Genomic DNA, 20,878 nt, shown 5'->3' on the forward strand with positions numbered 1-20,878 from the left:
ACACAGAGCTCTGGACGGATGAATAACGCATTAAAAAAATAAGTAAAGGGGCCAGTATCTCTCTAGCTCCTTCCCAGGGAGGCGGGAGAGGTCACCGTGGTGATGGTCCCGCAAGGATTATTGAAACTCCCTAAACCTTGACGGCCATCTAGACTAACCGCTCATCATGAGACCGGTAGAGTTTGAATCACTATCAGATATGGCCTGTCGTCAGGCTCAGGAGGTCACTGAGCCGTTCCCTGCGTGCCACACTGTGCTAGAAGGCCCCCTCGGCAACTTGCCTGCTGTGTGAGGAAACAGAATCTCATGTCCCTCCGTAGACTTCAGTTGACTTCGCTGTAAGGTGGAGACAGAGTTCATAGCCCTGGTTCGAGGACCAACAGGACTACATGTGTCAGCTCGACCTGTAAGCCCATAGCGGTGCACGTCTGGGAGGTGACACACATAAGTTAGCACAGTACTCACAGTCTGCGTTTCACAAACACCTTAGATCAGGTCATCTGCAGTGGGGAGTGACGCCCCAGCTACCCTCTCGGACCCTGAAGGGGACCTGCTCGCTCCTGGCCCTGGGTGCTCACCTGAGGGGCTTGGTGACTGGTTGGGACAGCAGAGGCAGTTGGCACAGCCCTGGTGGCAGGATGGTGACGGGTTGGGAGCTGAGAAGAGCTGCCCCAGTTCCACTTGGCACTACAAGCCTGCTCATTCCACGCTTGTGTTTCTAGAATGCTGTGCTCCATGCCTAAATGTGCTCTCTCACCTGACCTGCAGCAGCCCTGTGAGCGTGTGTTGTCACAGAAAGGGCTTTGCACCTTTGTGACCTTGATGGAGGCGACAGAGCCCGTCTGAGCAGCCATCCAGCCGCGAGCCTGTGCTGTGCCATCTCTTAGAGCCGACGCAGAAGGCCCTGGCTTTCTCTTCAGCGCCCCCGCCCAACTTTCTGAAACTTCAGGGCACTTCACTTTCCAGAAAAAGTAGTTCCTAGAAAGGAGCCCAGGACCTTGATCCTGTCATGCCATTTTCCCTGTGTCTCTGTGCATCTGTTGGCTAAAGTTAGGTTTTTGTAGTGTTGATGGAATTTAGTTTTCACTGACATGATTTTTTCTTTTTCTTTTTTTATTATTTTTTTTAAATTATTTTTATTAACGTGTAATGTATTATTTGCCCCAGGGGTACAGGTCTGTGAATCATCAGTCTTACACAGTTCACAGCACTCACCATAGCACGTACCTCCCCAACATCCATCACCCAGCCACCCTGTCCTGACATGCTTTTTGCTAACAGATTTATTGAAGTACAGTTCATATGCGTTTAGTTCAGCTGTTTAAATGTCAGTTCAGTACTGTTCAGCGTGTTCACAGAGTGTGCCTGCATCTCGGCGATTTTATTTAAAGATTTTGTTTACTTGAGAGAGAGAGCACGAGTAGGGCGTGGGGCAGGGGGAGAAGCGCCCACTGAGCAGGGAGCCTGACGCAGGACTGGATCCCAGGACCCTGAGATCATGACCTGAGCTGAAGGCAGACGCTTCACGGACAGAGCCACCCAGGCATCCCATCACCACGATTTTAGAACATTTTCGTCCGCCTGAAACCAAACCCCTGCACCTGTTAACCAGCAACAGCCCCCCCTCGCCCCCCACCCCAGGCCCTGCTAAGCCATCTTCTGACTCCAGAGACTTGCCTCTTCCCTGCATCCCGTGGACACGGCATCATACAGCGTGTGGCCTTGTGGGGCTCCTCTGACTCCGAGTAGTGTTTTCAGGGCTCAGCCTCGTCGCGGCCCGCCGGGACTCTGTCCCCTGCACAGCTGTGTGGAGAGACTGCATTTTGTCTGTCCGTTCATCAGCTGGTACGTTTCCGGATTGCTTCCTGACCTTCTCGCCCAGTGGCCTCAAGGAAGTTAGCATCATTCACAAATCCTCTCCACGCCTTTTATTGTTCTGCTGTTACTCCTTAAGGTCCTTGTAGTAAAGTGCAGAGACCTGACCAGGAGCTCCTGTCTTCCTTGCTGCCTGTCTTTGAAGTTCATCAGCAAGTCCAGGGTCCTAAGGACCTACCACGTGCCCCGCAAGTGTCGGTGCACGTGCTTGTCACAGTTCCTTGAGGGGGCATGCTACACACTTGCACAAATAAGACTTGACGCCTCCAGGGGTAGGATGCTTGTCCCGTCGGTGTGGTGGGGGCGGGATTGGAACCTGTGCTGCTCTTGGCTTCCCAGAGTTGCTGCCATTGCATGCTCTGTGGGGAGGTAGAGTCTGTGAATGCCGTGCCACGGGAAGGCCAGAAAATAGACCGCAGAGACTGGCAGTTTGTTCTGGTTCACGAGACCAGTGGTGCGCGCCTTTCCTGCCAGGCACAGTGCCCTTGACCAAGGAGATCGTGTCTTCCTCTTGTGGAGGACCTCCTGGTCTGCCCATCTGGGCCAGCTCCCATTGGCCCCTGAGTAAGCCCCAGGCACCCTGCACCAGGCCTCGAGGCCTCTTAGGTCGGAAACCGGAAGATGGCAGCGCTTCTTAAAAGGGCTCGGGGTGCCGGGGGGGCTCAGGGGGTGAAGCGTTTGCCTTTGGCTCAGGTCATGATCCCAGCGTCCTGGGATCGAGCCCCACATCGGGCTCTCTGCTTGGCGGGGGGCCTGCTTTCTCCCCTCTATCTGCCTGCCTCTCTGCCAACTTGTGATCTCTCTCTCTCTCTCTCTCTCTGTCAAATAAATAGATAAAATATTAAAAAAGGGAGGGGCGCTTCAGGTGTCACTGGACATAGGCGCTGCCACAGTCACATGGCGGCCCCCTTCCTACCCGCCAGGGGCAGGATTTTTAAAAATTGCTCCTGATGATTGAAGGTTGGATGTTTGAATAGAGGCCCTTAATCATTTACAAGGCAATTATGCTTGATTTCAGGAATGCCAGAAAGGACTACATTACTGCCAAGTACATCGAGAGGAGATACGCAAGGAAAAGGCACGCAGATAACGCAGCAAAGCTTCACAGCCTTTGTGAGGCCGTCAAAACAAGAGATATTTTTGGATTACTCCAAGCGTATGCTGACGGTGTGGATCTTACAGAAAAAATCCCGCTGGCCAATGGACATGTAAGAGTGCGGCCTGCTCCTTCTCAAGAAAGAGGAGAAAGCGGGGGGAGTGGCAAGGCCGTGTAATCAGAAGTGCTGACAGTGGGACAGTTCTCTGAAGAAAGAGAGCATCGAGTTGTAGGGAAGAAATGGGTAGTTTATTCTTTTTTTATTACTTTTTTTTTTTTAAACATATAATGTGTTTCTAGCCCCAGGGGTACAGGTCTGTGAATCCTCAGGCTTACACACTTCCCAGTGGGCAGTTTATCCTTAAACCAAAAATAGAATGCCAGCCCCAGAAAGAAAGGCCAGTCCTGGGTGGGGAGGGAGCATCTTCTCAGGGACCCGAGTGACCCGCGCGAGGTTCTGTCTCCGGTGAGCGGAGATCCAAACTCTCAGTAGCAGCTGCCGGGCCTCCCTGGGAGTGAGAGCCTCGCAGCCTGCGCCCTCCTCCCTGAGGGAGGAGCGGAAGAGGGACACCCTCCAGTTGCCTGGGAGAACCTTGTTGAGCCGGGAGGTCTCAAGGTGGGGTGGGGTCTTACTGTCAGGATCAAGTCCACAGGAAACCGGTTACCAGTGTCCTGGGTTGGCATGTATCCTAATTCTCTTCCATGGGTGACTTTGGAGAGACACACACGCAGTCCCATGAAAGCTGCTTGCCATTGTAATGAAGGCGCAGGGAGCTGTGCCGCGGCCAGAGCACGGCGGGGGCTGGGGGCAGTGGGTGGCCCTGGCTGGCTGGGCAGGCCAGGCAGGTGAATTGGGGACACGCCCCTCTTTGCCCCATGTTCCCCATTGCATGGATATTGCTTTTGCCTCCTGCTGTCTCGCCCACCCACCTACCTGAGACAGCCCTCACCTGCCAGAATTCACTTTCAGGAAAGGCATTGGGGTCAGGTGTCCCCTGGTTTCAGCGGAAGGCAGTTGTGGGCATTAGCGCTGACAGCCTGCCTATACGTGTGGAATAGAAAACACAAACACACGTATCAGACACTGTGTACAGGAGGCCTGGGGAACCTTCCTGGTGTCCTTGAACAAAAGGGCACCCCCCTTATATGTTGTTGGTCCTGGGATAAGGACCTAGAGATTGAGGGGACTCTGAGATGAGACCCTGAATTTCTTACTGCTTCCTGTGGAGGAAGGAGGACCAGTCTTGAAATCGCAGGTGCCAAGGGCAGAGTTTCCTCTGGAGACTAAGGGGGCCATATGTCTTAGAGATTCATGTTTTGAAAGAAAGGATAAAAGGCTTTCGGAAGAGAGATACATGATTTCACTCGCATTGGACACAAACTGAATGCTGCCCTTGGGATTCTGAAATGTTTCTGTTTGGTCTTCAGGAGCCAGATGAAACTGCCCTCCATCTTGCAGTCAGATCGGTGGACCGGACTTCCCTCCACATTGTAGACTTTTTAGTTCAGAACAGGTAGGTGTTCTAAAGTTGGGGGAGCCGTTTGATTTTATTTCCTGGTGTTTCCAAGGAAGGATCAGGTTCCTGCCTCATTATGTGGCCAAGATGCTGGGATTTTTTCCAAGCCTTGAACATGAGCTGTGGGACAGAAAGAGAACTTCCAGAAGTGGGCTATTAGAGCATAGTCCCCAAAAAGCCCTAGAGTGTGAAGACAGAGACCCTTCTTGGCACCTGAAAGACCTGTCCTCTAGCGTCTGGGACTCAGGAGCTGTCAGGCTCGTATATCTGAATTGTGGGCACTGGGGGACTATCTGTGGCCTCCACATGCCCTCAACTGGTGTGCACAGAGCCATCCCCATGCTTGGCCCTCAGAGTGTCTCACTGGACATAGGCAGGCGTCCTGAGCAGTGGGGACAGTAAAAGGGACGCACAGATCCATACTGGTACCACCCACCTAAGCTGGGATCGTAAACCTCATCACTGGACTGCAGACATTTTGTTTGGTTTGAAAAGTTGTTTCTGTTTTCTAACTAGAAGTTCCCTTTCAAGAATGTGTGTGCCTGCTTACCCGGGCTCCAAAGTCCTGTCAGGTGCATTCCGCCCCGGGTACGGCACCCACCTGGGGCAGCAGGCCGACCAGAGAGGCCCGGCACCGTGTATCTTGACTCCCTGATCATGGTTGGGGGTGTGTGGAGGGGGAGGTGCTGGTCAAAAGCCACTGAAATTGTGCCAAACAGAGTGGAAAATTCCACCTGCAAAAGCAAGGTCATAGTTTGCATTTTGGCCTTCCCTGCTGTTCATGGTGGGGAGGAGATGGCCAGGGGTAGAGGAGCTGGAGGCAGGTCAGCAGTTTGCCGGACTCCGTGGAAGCCACCCTCTGCGGAGCCTGGACGCCCTCCGGCGCCTGGTGTCACAGCGGCTCAGCAGACTGTGGATGAAACAGCCCCGTGACGCCATCCTCCCTCAGCGTAAACTTTCGAGTGTGAGAAGGGAAATCCTGGTTTCTCTGGAGTAGAAGGAGGGCAGCAGGAAGAGGGAGAGATCAGAAGATGAGGCTCATTTTCCCCGAGAGTGTAGCACGTTCTGTTTTGATGAGAGCAGTGGGTATCACCTGGGACGGTGCCCCCTGCCACGTGTCCTTCCACAGGCCACAAAGTCCCACAGTCCCTCCTGCTCAGAAGGACAGCCACGTTTCCGGGCTGCCTCCCCCAGTAGGCTGAGTGGCTTTGTAAGAGAAGCGCAGTGTCTTCTGGGGTAACCCGCTCTTGTGTTTCACCAGAAGGGCTTTAGAGATCGCAGGACTGCCCCGCCGGCTGTCTGCAGGGCAGCCTGGGGCCCACAGACACACAGGTGTTTGCGCATTCTGGGCTTTGGAAGAGGGGCTCTTCCCCTTCCTGGCGAGAATGTCAGTAATAGGATGGAAAACTCTCCCTGCCCTGCAGGACAGGATGGCAAGTCCCACAGGCTTCCTGAGGCCCAGGCAGACACTTCAGGCTCCGGGTGCTGATGGGGAAGTGGGAGGGGTGCCGCAGTTCGGGACCGGCCCAGGAAGAAGCAGGCTAAGCCCCCCTCGGCCCCCGCTCAGCAACAACACAGTGCCCCACTCCGGCCTTCACGCTCTTACTGCCGGTTCCCTGCTGGTCTCACACCGAGGCCCCTCCCCCCCAGGCAGGGCTGGTCCCCTGGCCAGTGACTCACTGATCTTTCTCTTCTTCGGTCCCTGTTCTTGGCCAGCGGGAACCTGGATAAGCAGACGGGAAAGGGCAGCACAGCCCTGCACTACTGCTGCCTGACGGACAACGCCGAGTGCCTGAAGCTCCTCCTGCGGGGGAAGGCCTCCATCGAGACCGGTGAGCGGGTGGCCGCCGGCCTGGCCATCTGGTCTGGGCTCCCGTCTGCCAGGGAGACCCAAATCCTACCATCTGAAGTCGGGGGGCCTCGCCTGCATGCTCGCCAAGGCTGATAATGGTCCCATATTGGTCAGCGGGTTCCCTCCATCTGGGACATAGACTTTCTGTCATGGGCAGGCATCATAGAGATTATGAGAGGCAGAGCACAGACCCTGCACAAGTTCCTTGTGCTGAGGTGACCTTGAACGAGGTTTGGGGCATCTTGCCCTCCTCTTCAGAACCCACCCAGGATCAGGCTTAACTCCTTTCTGGCTCTGGGTGGGAGGTTTACCGGGCAGTGGGGAGTCACTGATCACTGCCCCTCTTGGCACCGAGTCTCCTCCACAAGGGACCCTGATCTGCTGGGCCTTTGTCCCTCCCTCTACTAGGGGACCCTGAAGCACTGGCAGCCGCTTGAGGGCGGGCAGCTGTGATTGCACCGTGAGGAAGTGTTCTTGAACTGTTGAACAGAGAGCAAAGGACAGAAAGGCGGTGCACGCCTGCTCGGCCAAGTTTCTTTCTTTCTTTTTTTTTTTTTTTCTTAAATAACCAAACCTTGCTGATGGATGCTTATTTGGAAGAAAATACACAATTTCAGATTCATAGACTGCTGAGGAGGGGTTCGGTTCTGCTTCTGTGGTCAGCACAGACTGGCTTAAAATCTTGCCGACTGTGCGCTGCTGTGGTGTGTTAGGACGGGGAGATGGTCGGGCCTCCCCGCCCCACACTGTACAGCTCACTTCCGCTTCGTGCTGCCTCCCTGTGTCTTCTTGTAACTGCCTCTGGAGGTCAGACCTCTGCTTGCTTTGGCCGTAACACCTCTGTATGTTGTCCTGCCTTTTATTTAGCCAACGAGTCGGGAGAGACGCCCCTGGACATTGCCAGACGCCTCAGGCATGAGCACTGCGAGGAGCTGGTGAGTCTCCCTCCGGCTCGCATGGGATGAAGCCGACCTGCCTGGGTGGGGAGGGGCCCTGCCCTCTGGGAGGAAGGTCCCATTTGGACCCTAGACGGGACAAGCAGGAGAAAGTGTACTCAGGGAGTCCTTTGAGAGGAGGGGACCACCCCCATCATAGTGACGCTTGGAATACAAGTTGGAATTTGCTGGTTGCACATGTGGCTGGTGGCCATGGCATTGCCTGGGGCAGATGGACCAGAGATCCGGAGGCCACCGCCGCTCTGCCCCTTCTCTGGAGTCTCTGAGCTGCCAGCTCTTCCCCTTGGGGCAGCATCCAAAGCTGGTGTGCGGATTTCGTTCCCCAGTCCCAGGTCATCTGGATTGTTCCCCACCATCTTTTCCTGTCCCGTTCTAGAAGGAGGGGCAGTGCGGCCAGTGGACAGAGCCCACAGGGTCAGGCAGTGTAGGGGCTCCTGCCCAGAGCTGAGGAAGTCATGCCGATGCCAGCTCTCCCACTGGTTCTGTGTTTGTAAGGTGGAGTCCGCTTTAGCCGTTCAGAAGTAGCGTCGTGCTTTGTGACACTGAGCAAGTGCGCAGTAAATCGAACTGACTGCTTTGGAAGGGTAGGAGAGTGAGGGGTGCTCTATGCTAAACACTTGATAACTGCTGATTTAATTTTGATAGCCCTCCTGACTTGGTTTCTGCTGTTAGCCGTATTTTACAGATGAGGAAACAGGCGCAGGAGGGTTAAGGAACTTGCCCGAGCGCACACAGCGACTCTGGCTGGGGAGAGAGTTAAGGGCTAACATGCTAAGACTCGCATTGAGTCTAAAGAATTCGCTTCTCTCCTGTTAGCGCACGTGGAATTGGGTATCCGCCTTCCTTGAGAGAACGGCGAAAACACTCACTCCCATCCTTGCTCTGCGGGCCGGGGCTGGTTTCCCGTCAGTGACCCGTGCGGGCGGCGTCCTCTGTTGAGTTTGCTCCCACGTGTGCCCGTCAGCACCCGCAGGCCGGCCGTTAGCCTTTAGATCTCCAGTAGCCCTGGCCTGTGGCGCTTTACAGTTTGCAGAGCACTAAATGGGCGTTGCAGGGTCCTCGGTGAAGGTAGGGCGTGGGGTCTCCGTCGGCTGGCCTTGCCCTGAAGGGTCTCTGCCTCCCCTCTCCACACCGCCCACCACCGCCCACGGGTGCCCGGCTCACGGGCGGCGGCGCCGACAGCCCTTCCTCTTTTCAGCTGACCCAGGCCTTGTCTGGGAGGTTTAACTCACATGTTCACGTCGAATACGAGTGGCGGTTGCTCCACGAAGACCTGGATGAGAGCGACGACGATGTGGACGAGAAATTGCAGGTTGGTGCCGGGCCGCAGATCGTCGGGGAGGTTCTGAGGGGCTTCGCTCCGAGCCGGGTGGACCCCAGAGTGCGATTAGGGCACAGGGTGGTTTTGTACAAAACGTCGAGTTAACTCTTTGCTCCAACCTCAGTAGCTGGTTCTGCCCGTCCCGCAGCTGTGCCTGCCTCCCAGCTCCTGTGCGTGTGGGTGAACAGCAATGTTACTTGGGGCGTCGTCAGCCGCTCACCTTTAGATCTAAGGGAAAGATATTGGGGAGGGGGTTGTTTCTAATGGGATTTAGAGGAAGCCCCGTGCCGTGGATGTGGTAAAGAGCCAGGGCTCCCCAGTATCACAGGTCAAGTTCAACTAGTTGATCTTTAAAACCTTCACTAGAATGAAATGACCATTAGAGCTCTGGGTCCAGCTTTCTCCTGTATCCGACTGGGTCATGGAAGCTTCAGGAGAGGTTGACTCAGCGGTGAAGCCAATATTTAGAGACCAGCTTGAGGCCAGAGGGCGCTGGCCTCTGAGTCCAGCTCCCTGCTCACAACACTCTACCTGGCCCACTTGGGGGACCCCTGGCTGGTTACCATCTTCACGTGGGTCTCAGAGCTTAGTCACACCCCAGCAGACTGACTCCAGAGCCCCCACTCCCAGCTGCTAGGAAATTTGTGGGGAATGCCATGTCTCATTTCCTATTGTTTACTGTAGGACTCGAATGTCCTGAGGTGCACTGACGATGTTTGATTATATATATTTATGGCATTTCCAAAACCTTGACTCTCCTTGTGTGTGGCTCAGTTAACATTCATACTTGCTATTTCTTTGACTAAGAAACTCCTCCACTGAGTTACCTATAAAATGGTGTCCAAGTGAGAGGGACTGACTATTGTTATACTTACCGATCCTAAAAAAAGATTGGAAATAATCAGTCCCAGGTCAAGCCAACACAGCCGGTCGCATAGTCCACTTAAAAGTCTGACAGCAAGAGCTCACACTCTTCCTCCCACTCACTCTGTTTCCAGCAGAGGGAATTATAGTTCATACGGCCTTGGGCTTTGTTGAATTTAAAATATGTGTGAAGAGAACTAGCCATCAGGTTCTGCATAGCTCAGCTGAGTTTGAGCCATTGGGTTGGCCAGAGCCTTGGGTGGGCAGGTGGCCCTGCGAGGGGCAGGGCGGTATCACAGCTAGTACTGTTCCGGGAAGCCTGGGGGCTGTGTGAGAGAAGCACAGTTCTACCCACTGAAAAGATGAGGGGTCTGGTCAGCAAGGTTAAGGTAGTTGCTCAAGATCGTAGCTCTTAGAATGAAGCTGATATTGGAAATGAATTAGATCTGATTTACACGAGTCCTGATTTCAAGGGGAGCAAGGGTCAGCAAACCAAAAGGGTCAAATAATTAATATTTCAGGTTTGTGGGCCTAAATTATCACCATCTTTACTGCAACTACTCAGACGTGCCAGTGGCTTGGAAGCAGCTACAGACAATATATTAAATGACCAGGCACGACTGTGTTCTAATAAAACTTTATTTATAAAAACAGATGGTGGCCCACGGGCCATGGTTTGCTGATCCCTGAGTTAGAGGAATCTTGAGACTTCAGTTCATTTGGGAAGAGCACCTGATGTCTCCGGAACTTGGCGCCCTGCTGTTGGGGGTTGACTGCCGCGAGGTGCTCAGTTGGAAGTGTGTTTACAAACAGGAAGTGCGGTGGAAACAGATATAGGTTAAGATAATGCCGGCGAGTAAAGGTGAAACAGACTGGGCTCTCAATCCTTCCCAGAATGGTGACTTGTAAATTATAAATTATGGCATTTGCGGCACTGGGGGTGGGAGAGGGTGTCTCCATGAAGATAAAAGGAACTTTCAAATCTCACAGCTCTCCTGTTACAGTTGAGAGCCCAAAACGCACCTGCCCAGGTAGCCGCGATGTGCACGAGGCGGTCACCCGTGGCCCAGACGCTGTGACCGAGGGGTCGGTGTGTGTGCCTTTCCCACCCTTCTGCAGCCCAGCCCCAGTCGGCGAGAAGACCGGCCCGTCAGCTTCTACCAGCCGGGCTCCGGCCAGCTGCAGTCCAACGCCGCGTCTTTGGCCAGAGACGCCACCAGCCTGGCCAAGGACAAGCAGAGGTCCTTCGTGCCCAGCATCTTGCAGAACGAGACGTACGGCGCGGTCCTCAGCGGCAGCCCGCCTCCCACCCAGCCTGTGGTCCCCAGCACCTCCAGCGCACCCCCGCTGCCCCCACGAAACGTTGCCAAAGGTACTGCGCGGCCATAGCTCAGAGGGTGTGGTCTGGTGTTTGCTTTGAGAAGTTTATAGTTGCCGTGCCCCCTGCTAGGTGACATTTGGGGATTTTTTTGTCAGAGTTATGTTGTTGGTACCCTAAAGGAGCTCCTCGTTCTTAGAGTGCTGAATGGTGGTAGAGCATCTGACTTAATCCTTGTTCTGGGCAGAGGTGTGGCCTCTGCGTGTCACGTGGGGAGTGCGGGGACCCCCTCGGGCAGGCCTGAGGTGGGTGGCTCGGCTCGTGATGCTGGTCCTGCGAGACATTTTCCTGCAGATCTTCTTTCTGTTCCTTTTCTCTCTGCTTTTACCACTCACTACCCCACCCCCCGCCTGCATTCTCTCCTGTTTCCTCACCCAGCCTGCAGTCAGCCAGCGTGTGGTGCCTCTGATTCATTTGTACCTGTAATCCCCATGAAATGAAAGATAAAAAGATGCTAATTTAGGGAAGGATACTCAGCTACACTTACCTTAGTTGCTCAGTCCCAGAAGTATGAGTTTGACTCAACAGATGCTTTTCTTTTTATGAAAATGGAAACTGAGGCCCCCAAAAGTTAAGTGAGTTTCCTAGGCTGAGGACCAACTGATCCTTCTGCTCCTTGAAGGTGGGTCCAGCAAGTGGCCGGCACAGCTCATGGCCAGTGGCCTTTAGGGGGCATCCCAGGAGAGGGAGGGCCAGAGCCCCCAGGGTGTGGTGTCCGGGCTCTGTGGCTGCTGTGGCTGCTGCTGGTCCAGAAGGAGGTCCTGCAGTGCACAGGGGCCGCAGCTGCTCTCTGGGAGGGGGTGTGACTGACGGTTGTGGCTTGGGTCGGGCAGCAAATATGGCGGCTGCCATCCGCTGGCCCTGTGCCTCACCCCCCACGTGATCCTGCCTCCAGCACCCAGGGAGGTCTCTCAGGGAGGCCAGAGAAGGTTGATGGGCCTGTTGTTTAGGTCACTGACTCACACCCCCAGGGATGAGCCCCTACGAGGAGAGCAGGTGCTGCCCAGGCCAGCCCCAGAAATAGCTGCCTCACCTCCCCCATATGGGCCGTGGCCCCTGTGTGCCCTCATCCAGGCAGTGCCACCCCTGGGCAGGAGAGAAGCTGCAAGACCACGTTCCACGGCTGCCCTCCTCCCTGTCACCACCCCGGGCAGCGGAGGGCAGCAGCCACGCTCGGGTCCTTGTGGGGCCCCTTACTGTCTCCGCAGCCTCCCCACACTCTGTGTGCGTGGGTTAATTTTGTAATCCAGAGCTGAAGTGATGTGGTCCCTCCACCCCATTAGGGGCTTTTATTCACTTGTGTGTCATGGGAGGAAGATTCTATTTTGCTCTGTTCGTCATGTAAAAGCAACAGAAAACTGTTCATTTTTTTCCCTTTTTTTTCTTTTGCTTTTGGTTTTGTAGAGTCTTAGAATGAGAGGGTTTGGGATTTTTTCTTACTTTTTTTTCTTTTTTACTATCTCTGTAGTTAGCGTCATGTCCTCCTTTGATGGTGTAGACAGTCCTTCATCCCAGTAGCCGGGTGTAGACAGTCCTTCATCCCAGTAGCCGAGTGTAGACAGTCCTTCATCCCAGTAGCCGAGTGTAGACAGTCCTTCATCCCAGTAGCCCCGCAGAGTCTCCCCATTGTTGTCCTCTAGGCCACACCTGGCCCTGCAGCGAGTCCCACCCAACAACACCACAAAGGGAGTTAGCATTGCGCCACCCGCACCAGGACAGACACTGGGCACAGCAGAAACGCCCCACGCGGGGGCACCCACATTCTCCCCAGGCCTGGCCCCCTGTGCGGGCTGCGCACAGCCTCAGGCACGGGTCACCGCTGTGCGCAGAGCTCTGTGGGGGCAGAGGAAGGACAGCGACCTCGGTGCTGCTGTGTCCCCCATGTGTCAGCTGAGCCTCCTGGGTGTCATGCGTGCTGGCTCTTAGCCAGAAAGGTTTGCAGGAGGCGGGGAGCCCTTCACCTGTCTCCGTCTGCACCCTTCTGTCCTCGAGCTCTGAGAACACGTGCTCCCCGGGCCAGGGAGGGGTGTGCACAGCCGCGGGAGCCTACAGCCTGAGCCCCGTGCTCGGGACGCCTGTGGCTATTCGTTTCTCTCTTCAAACCCATATTTCTGTTTGAGAAGGAAAAATCAAGACTGTGAAAACCAGCTGGTAATTCCTCCAGAAGCATCCTCGGTCTGGTCCGTCTATATCGTCCATCAGATGCCAGAGACAGGAATTCTTTTTTAAAAATCAGGATTCTGTTTGTGGTCTTAATGCTGTTCTAGAAGGGTCATACTGCCCATTTTGCGAGTGAGAGGGTCAATAATGCAGTGTTCTGTTTCTGTTTTTGTTCTGTGCTTGTGCGTGCCTTCCTGTGTGTGTGCATGCACGTGTGCGTGTGTGCTGTGCATGTATGCGTGTGCATGTGTGCGTGTGCAGTTCAGACCGCCTCCTCCGCTACCGCCCTGTGGAAGACAAACTCTGTAAGTGTGGACGGTGCAAGCAGGCAGCGATCTTCGTCAGATCCGCCAGCTGTCCATCCACCGCTGCCCCCTCTCCGCGTGACATCTACCAGTACGTTCTCGCCTTTTTCCTTTCTTGCCAGTGGGCTCTTGGATCTGGATGGCTGGGGGGTGCTCTTGGCAGCCGCGTGGGGAGAGCTGCGAAGCCGCACGCCCATAGGCAGACACCGCCCGGAGCCCGACCCCATGCGGGCCCCTGGCAGCCCCTCCAGCCGCCCTGCCCTGCCCTGCCGCAACCTGCTGCCTGTCCGCACCCTCGCCCCGGGGGGCCGTCGCGCTCTCCTCTGTCTCCCCCAGCCCTCGAGCTACACTCCGTCCTTTCCCGCCAGCCCAGGGCTTCACTTCCCCTGGCCATTTGGTGGTTCTCGGTATTGGGGCACAGTCATGTGGATGTGATCTGGTTTGTGTTTTTCTCCGATGTCAACACGTGGGTGAAAGATCCAGGGCCGGGGGAGGGGGCTGGGGCAGAGGAATGTCTTCACGGGATCAGTGGGGCCAGCCCTGAGCCTGTCCCCTTCCTGCTCCGCGTGGCTGGGCTGTGGCAGGAGGAGCTCCGGCCTCTCCAGCAGGGCTCAGAGAGCAGCGGGTCATACCCGGCTTGTTCCTGTGGGTTTAACCTCCGCGGCAGCCTGGCCGCAGCTGCAGACAGTGCCGTGTGCGCGTGCGCGGGGGGCCTGCGCAGCTCCTGGGGTCCCTGTCCTGTCCTGAGCATGGTGGCGGCCTCAACAAGATGGGGCGTGAGGACACTGGATCTTGGGGGGCAGCGCTAATGTTTGTCACAGAGGGACAAGCAGAGAAAGGAGCCTGGGGCTTAGGGCCCAGCTCCCTGCCTTGCCAACTCCCTAAGTTTCCGAGTCTGTGGAGAAACAATTACCTCTTTGCCCTGCAGCTCCCCTCACAGACTGTGGAGCCTTTACTGTTAGTTCTTCACAGGCCTCTCCGATTGCCCTGCAGGAAGCCTGCTGGAATGGGGAGGACCCACGGTCAGCCCAGTTCGCCTGGGGGGGCGGGACCAGGGGCAAGACCCTGCCGCCGGCTCCCCAGGTCTCTGGGTGGCTTCCCCACAGAGGAAGATCCTCATGGGCTCCTAGAGACATCTCAACCCTAACCCAAGGCTTAGAAGGACGGCGCGCCGATCCGGTTTTCTAAAACCCCACAGTGAAAGGAGGACGCTTGCCCTGATGAAATCGCCGTGCAAAGAAAGACGAAAAGAAGCCCTCACCAGAGAGCCTCTGATGGGCAGGCTGCGGGCGGGGCGAAGCCTGACCCTCTGTATTCCTCTCCTCTCTTTCCGCAGATCCCCTGGCTCCCACGCCGCCCCCTCCAGTAGCAAAAACGCCCAGTGTGATGGAAGCCTTGAGCCAGCAGAGCAAGCCGGCCCAGCCCGGGATCCAGCTGAGCAAGGCCCCGCCCCCGCCCCTGCCGCCCCAGCCGCCCAGCCGCCTCCCCCAGAAGAGGCCTGTCCCCGGGTAACCGTAACTAGCCTGCCTTCAAGCCCCCCCAGGGTCTGGCCGAATTGTCATCCTTGCTTCTTGCATTCAGGGAGCTTCCAAGGGGCAATGGCCCCATTACGTCATCTGCTGAAATTTCTGGGCAAACATTAGAAATCTCCAGAGCTTCTACGGTATCACATTTGAGCTCAGGTGTCACCTAATGAATTCATCAGGGTCGAGTATCTTAAAAATAACTTACCAAGCATTTTTTTAAATTGTAAAAATTTCACACAAATGTATATCTTATATCCACGTAATGAATTTAGACTCTGTTTAGGAGACACTGCATTTTGGGGAATTAAGGTCGAGATGCCGGGCCTCTACTTCCAGTTTATTGCTCATGCACAAGGTTATCTTGCTTCCTCTGCAGTGTGGGGCGTATATTTCCTACAAACTAGGATGTTTTTCTGCATCAACACAGTACAGCCAGCACAGTCGGAAAATGAGCAAAGACGCATTACTACCTTCTGACTCTCAGCAACCCCAACCCCAGGCTTGCCACTTGTGCATGGAACATCCTTGACCAGAGAGGGATCCAGTTCATGGTCTCAGGCTGGATCCTAATGGTGGGAAATGGTTTCTTTTAGTGACAGTGATTTTCCAAAGCCAAGATGAGTGCTTCCTGTGCTCATGGCTTTCTGAGGGTTGCCGCTCCCAGGCAGGCCCCCTGGGTGGTCAGAACCAGGGATACACACATGAGTATGTGTAGGTGACCATCCGTGTAGATACACACTTAGGAAGACATTTATCTCTGTATTTCCGTCTCATCTTGAAGTCCATGAGCTCACACTGTCTCTCATTTCAAACCACACCAAGCTTACGGACCTAAGACACAACCATTTATGATGCTCCCAGGTGTCTGTCAGGAATTTGGATCGGCAGAGTGAGCGTAGCTTGTCTTTTCTCCACAAGATCTGTAGCCCTAGCTGTGACGTCTCAGAGCCTGGGCATGGCTTGGCACAGAAAGGGTCTTGTCGATGACGGGCCCATTCCCCTCTCCGCTACACGTATCTGGTGGTTGCTGCTGGCTGTCAGCTGGGGCTCTTGGCTGAAAAACTTACCCATACATGGTTTCTCCATGTGGCAAGAGCTTCCTCAAGTCTTGGTGGCTGGGCCCAAGCACGAGTCCCAAGAAACAGGTACGGCCTCGGAAAATTCTGCCGTGTGTCCCTGGTCAAACAGTGGCAGAGCCCAGACTCAGGGTAGAGGTGGGGACGGTGCAGGAGCACAGGATGGTCGCAGATTCCAGATCTCAGAAAAGAATTTGGGGGCAGTGTTTTCAAAGCACCAGGGTTCATTCTCATCCTCTCCCTCTGTGTGCTCCTTACTCCCTTTGGCAGTGGTGAGAAATCTGGCTCCCATATCTGCCTCCATCTCTTCCTCTCCCTGCTGAGCTCTGCGGTACCCCATGGAGGTCTTCCCCCTGGTGGGGCTCTCTCCCTGCCCCGTCAGGCCTCCTTCTGCCCCAGGGCAGGTATTTTCTCATCCAGGCCACTAGGTAGATGATGGAGCCTTTCAGGATATCTATCCTTCAGTTCTAAGAAATTTCGTTGATTTTTCTTAATGTCTTAATTTCTGTTTTCTTCTTTTATTGCTTTTAATCAAATTCATATTATTCAGATGTCAGACTCCCTTGGCCTTTCCTGGATGTGTATCATCTTTTTTCTCTTTATTCTAATAAGCTGACATCTCTAACAGACTTTCCCTGAGTCAGTCTCAGTGGTTTAACATACAGCAGTTGACTTCTTACACGAAGCTCAGTGCCCTTTCTGTTGCTTGTACAATCAGCGGCCCTGAGGGCAGAGTGGGAGACCCGGACCCCCTTCTACTCCTGCTGCCACTTTCCTAACCCACTCCTGCCCTTTACTTCCTTAAGGAGCCTCTGAGAAGCGCGCTTCGGGCCAGAGCCAGTCCCAGGGCTCCACCTGGAGGCCGGGGCTGGAAATGCAGCTCTGCATAGCCCAGACTGGGCTGCGCTGGGCCACCTTCTAGCTTCGGTTTCTGCAGTGCTGGCGGGCTGGCTTGCTTTTTAATCTGCCTTCTAGGAGAGTTTCTTCATTTGCATTTTCCCGTTCTTAGTAATTGCTGAGTTTTCATTCCAGGTGTCAGATAATTTTCAAGGTAATAGTATCCTGTTTGTTTCATGGAGTCATTTTCTCTCATCTCAGATTATTAATGATGGGTTTGGGGCGGTGTTTTCATTTATGTTAGCTTTTGCTTTTCTGAATAATTTGTTTCTTCCATGTCCTTTGTCTTGTTTTCACTTCTGTTATGTTAGAGGCTCTTTCCTGTAAATCTGGTGTTCCTGCCCCAGAGTTGCCACTTCCACTGCAGCATTGAAACGGACCACACACCGCACCCTCGGCGCAGAGCCGCCAGCGTGGGCTTGGCTGGCGAGCGTCTCACTGGGCAGTTTCACTGGGGAACCTGAAGAACAACTCAGGTTCCTTAGCGAATAGTCTTTGTCTCTCGCCTGAAGGAATCAGGTTTTCTAGGAGTTGAATAAAGAAATAAAGTTGAGCTTTTACTTAGTTCCCCTCCTTTTTTTTTTTTTTTTTTTTTTTAGAGAGAGAGGGGGGGGGGCAGGGGCGGAGGGAAGAGAGAAAATCTCAAGCAGACTGATGCGGGGCTCGAGCTCACGTTCCTGAAACCATTACCTGAACTGACATCAGGAGTCAGATGCCACCCCAGCACACTTAGTCCCCGTTTTTTTAAAGATGCTCCTCAAAACTGCACTGGTGTACCCCCTAGTCCAGACACCCTCTGTTCTCCCCTCTCCAAGAACAGAAACTTCTGTCTGCAGTGGGTTGAGAGAGGGTAGTTGCAAGGCTACTCGGGTTGGGCTGGGAATCCAGGGGCTCCACACCTTCTTGAGGAGATTTGGGGCCAATCTTTGTGTTTATTGCCGAGCTCAACCCCGCCCCCGGAGCTTATAAGCCTTGGGGGCTCAGAGCACAGATGGGGGTCCTTCAGGGTCTCCTCAGTGTGTGGGGTCCCCCTCCACAGGCAAGCTGGCCTGGTGAGGATTTGTCCCTCTGGTGGCCACTTCCAGAATGTTTCCTCTTCAGGTTCTCTTTGTACTTCTTTTGGTTTCGGTTTTTTTCTGATCTTTTCCTTGGGAGAAAGTGGGAGTAAATGTATTTCAGTCTGCCTTTTTTAACCAGAAGACTCTCAGAACTTTGTTAATGCTCCTTTGTAAGATCTCTTGCAACAATGTAATGTGTACATCCTCACCTCTCTGTTGGGAGCAGCATGTCCGCAGTCTCCTTGGCTGCTGAATTCCACGGTGGGGGGCACTCACCGTCTACACCGCGTGCCCACAGGCCGAGCTTCCCCGGGTTCTTGCATCAGGGTCTGCGTCCGGCTTCAGCTTGCTGCCCTCTGCCCCCATCGTTGCTGCAGACTTGCTCCCCGGGCTCGTCTGTCAGACACCAGCTCCCCTGTTGAAGTTCTGGATGCCAGCCTGGCGGCGGCCGGCAACTCCCAAAACAGGGGGTGTTGGCTGCCAGTGCCCGGGGTTGGGCACGGCCGTGCTGGGAGTGTTCCCTGTCCAGTGTCTTACCTGCTTCTTGGGAGCTGCTTCTTTTGTGTGACCAGAGGGAGAGCTGGGGAGGGGGACAGAGTGGGTGATGCTACTTCGGGTGGGTGGAGGCCTGTCCTCGCAGCCTGGGGGGTTCTGTTCTATTGTGAAGCAGCACACTGCTGGGCTGCTTGGTAAAGGAAGCTCTACCCTAATCTCACCCTGGGTGAACTTCTGGGTTTTTCCACGTGTTCTCTTAGAGCAGGCCTGATCAGCCCCACGCCCATTTTTTTTTAAGATTTTATTTATTTATTTGACAGATCACAAGTAGACAGAGAGGCAGGCAGAGAGAGAGGGAGAAGCAGGACCCCAGGACCCTGAGATCAGGACCTGTGCCAAAGGCAGAGGCTTAACCCATTGAGCCACCCAGGCACCCCCACCACGTCTATTTTTGTATGGCCCACAAGCTAAGATGGTTTTCGGTTTTTTAAATGATTGAGAAAACCCAAAAGAAGTCTCTGTCATGACACATGATAGTTACATGGAGTTCAGACGGCCGTACCCACAAATAAAGCGTTTGCGAGCATGGCCCTGCCTACGGGTTTCCGCGTTCTCTGTGGCGGGTGCTGTGGTGGCAGCGTGGGGTTTCCTCCCCAGAGCCTGGAAAATATACCGTCTGGCCCTTCAGAAAAAAGGTTCGCTGACTGGTGTCTTCGAGAATCAGGCCTTTCCTGTGAGTCTTTTCAGTTTCTTGAAAATAGGCATAAACTCAGTGTTATGTTTTCTTCACTTCTGTCTGAGACAGCACAGTTGGCTCCTTTGGAAAGGGGGTGAAGTGGGGGTCGAGAACGTGCCTGGGGGGGCCTCAGGCATCAGTAAATCTACTTTCCCCTTTTATTAGGGCTGACAAGTCGACCCCACTGATGAGCAAAGGCCAGCCGAGAGGACCTGGTAATTCTTCCCTCTGGACCTGGGGTTACTGCTGCTTCCATGGGGGCAGCGTGGGAGGGGTTCCCCGCCGCGGCCGTGCCCTGTCTTCCCCAGAGACCCTGCAGCTCCTGCTCCCGCGCTGCTCTGGACCGGGTCCTGCCTAACTGTCCCCTTCACGTGGGGGCCGGGCGGGGAGGCCCAGGCAGGGAGGCCCAGGCAGGGACCCACATGTCTGTGGAGGAGCTGGCGGCATCTGCCCCGCTCCGTGACACCCACATGCCTGCACACGGGACGGGCTGCCTGGAAGTCACAGGCGCTTGGGCCTTTGAGGGGCTTTCCCCTCCAGAGATCCGGAAATCTCTGGAAACCTGCCTTTCGGGCTGGCGCGGAGGTTGCAGTCATTGTTTGCAGCTCCCTGGTCACGCCTGAGGCATCCTGTGACGTTGCTGCTTTCTGGCCCTGCAGGAGTGGAGCTCTCTGGACCGGAGGCTCTGGGTGCGCTGTCCAACGCGGCGGCCCTGCAGCCCCCAGCCCCCATGCCCAGGAAGTCACAGACAGTAAGTGGAAGAGCCCCTCCTTTCCTGCCTCTCTGCTCCGGCCGGCAGTGAGCAGGACTCTCCGAGAAACAGGTCTTTCCCTCTTCCCCTAGGGGTGGGTGGGAGGCCTCTTCCTGGATCCGGGCAGGACGCGAGCCCAGAGCGCTCCAGCCGGAGGGCTCAGCAGCCCCAGCACAGCTCCAGGACCGACCCGCACATGCGCCCCAGGCACCAGGCCGCCTGACTCCAAGCACTCCGCACTCCGCTGGGATGGCTTAGCTTTTCCCTGGGCCTCCTAGAAGTCCCCCAGCCCCGAGCTGCACGATCCACCCAACTTGACACGTGTGGGTTCCCGGGCCTGGGGTCAGGACCCCTGGTACCAATTAGAAACAGGGCAGCCCCATCCTCTGCCTCAGGAGTTGAAGCCTCCGTGCCACACTGACCTCTGACCCTTCCTCTTCCCGATCAGACCAAGTTAAAGCCCAAGCGGGTCAAAGCTCTCTACAACTGTGTGGCTGACAACCCAGACGAGCTGACGTTCTCCGAGGGGGATGTGATTATCGTGGATGGGGAGGAGGACCAAGAGTGGTGGGTGAGTCGGGGGCCCGGGCCCGGCTGTGCCTGGGAGGGGCGGGGCTGAATCCTTGCCCGCCTGGCCCGGGAGGCCCGCTGCCAGGTCAGGCCCGCTGCCCGTGCGACCCCAGGACTGCTGGCTGCTCTGCCCCTCCGATGTCTCTTCCGCGGACACCCATTTCTGCGTGGGCCTCACTTTCCCCGGCTGGGGCTCTCCCATGTGAGGGCGCCGTTCCCAGAGCGCACTTCAATGTCTGAAATGAGGCTGTGAGTTCGGAGAAGGCGCGGCCCTCCCCAGCACGGCCCGTGTGCTGGAGGGAGGCGGACGGACAGCTGGCCCGGGGCCGGAGTCCGTGGGAGTCCGTGGGTGTTGGTCTTTGTCCTGAAACGAGTCAGAACATCCACATGGGAGTGGGACGGTGTGAATGGGGTGTTCACCAGGTGTGACCCTAGGAATCCAGAC

General features: G+C 55.3%; 1 protein-coding gene across 1 annotated transcript in view; it reads left to right on the top strand.

Annotated features, from left to right (window-relative positions):
* The window catches only part of ASAP2 (ArfGAP with SH3 domain, ankyrin repeat and PH domain 2), a 110,738-nt gene that overhangs the window by 85,785 nt on the left and 4,075 nt on the right, over positions 1 to 20,878 (top strand). Inside the window, exons 17-27 of the mRNA XM_059407516.1 lie at positions 2,894 to 3,083; positions 4,400 to 4,485; positions 6,205 to 6,320; positions 7,208 to 7,275; positions 8,495 to 8,608; positions 10,601 to 10,853; positions 13,281 to 13,415; positions 14,661 to 14,832; positions 19,278 to 19,327; positions 19,772 to 19,863; positions 20,312 to 20,434. Coding sequence (XP_059263499.1) covers positions 2,894 to 3,083; positions 4,400 to 4,485; positions 6,205 to 6,320; positions 7,208 to 7,275; positions 8,495 to 8,608; positions 10,601 to 10,853; positions 13,281 to 13,415; positions 14,661 to 14,832; positions 19,278 to 19,327; positions 19,772 to 19,863; positions 20,312 to 20,434 — 1,399 coding nt within the window. The remainder of the gene's footprint in view (positions 1 to 2,893; positions 3,084 to 4,399; positions 4,486 to 6,204; positions 6,321 to 7,207; positions 7,276 to 8,494; positions 8,609 to 10,600; positions 10,854 to 13,280; positions 13,416 to 14,660; positions 14,833 to 19,277; positions 19,328 to 19,771; positions 19,864 to 20,311; positions 20,435 to 20,878) is intronic.

Source organism: Mustela nigripes, chromosome 7 (genome assembly GCF_022355385.1).
Source record: "Mustela nigripes isolate SB6536 chromosome 7, MUSNIG.SB6536, whole genome shotgun sequence".
NCBI classification, from domain to species: Eukaryota; Metazoa; Chordata; class Mammalia; order Carnivora; family Mustelidae; genus Mustela; species Mustela nigripes.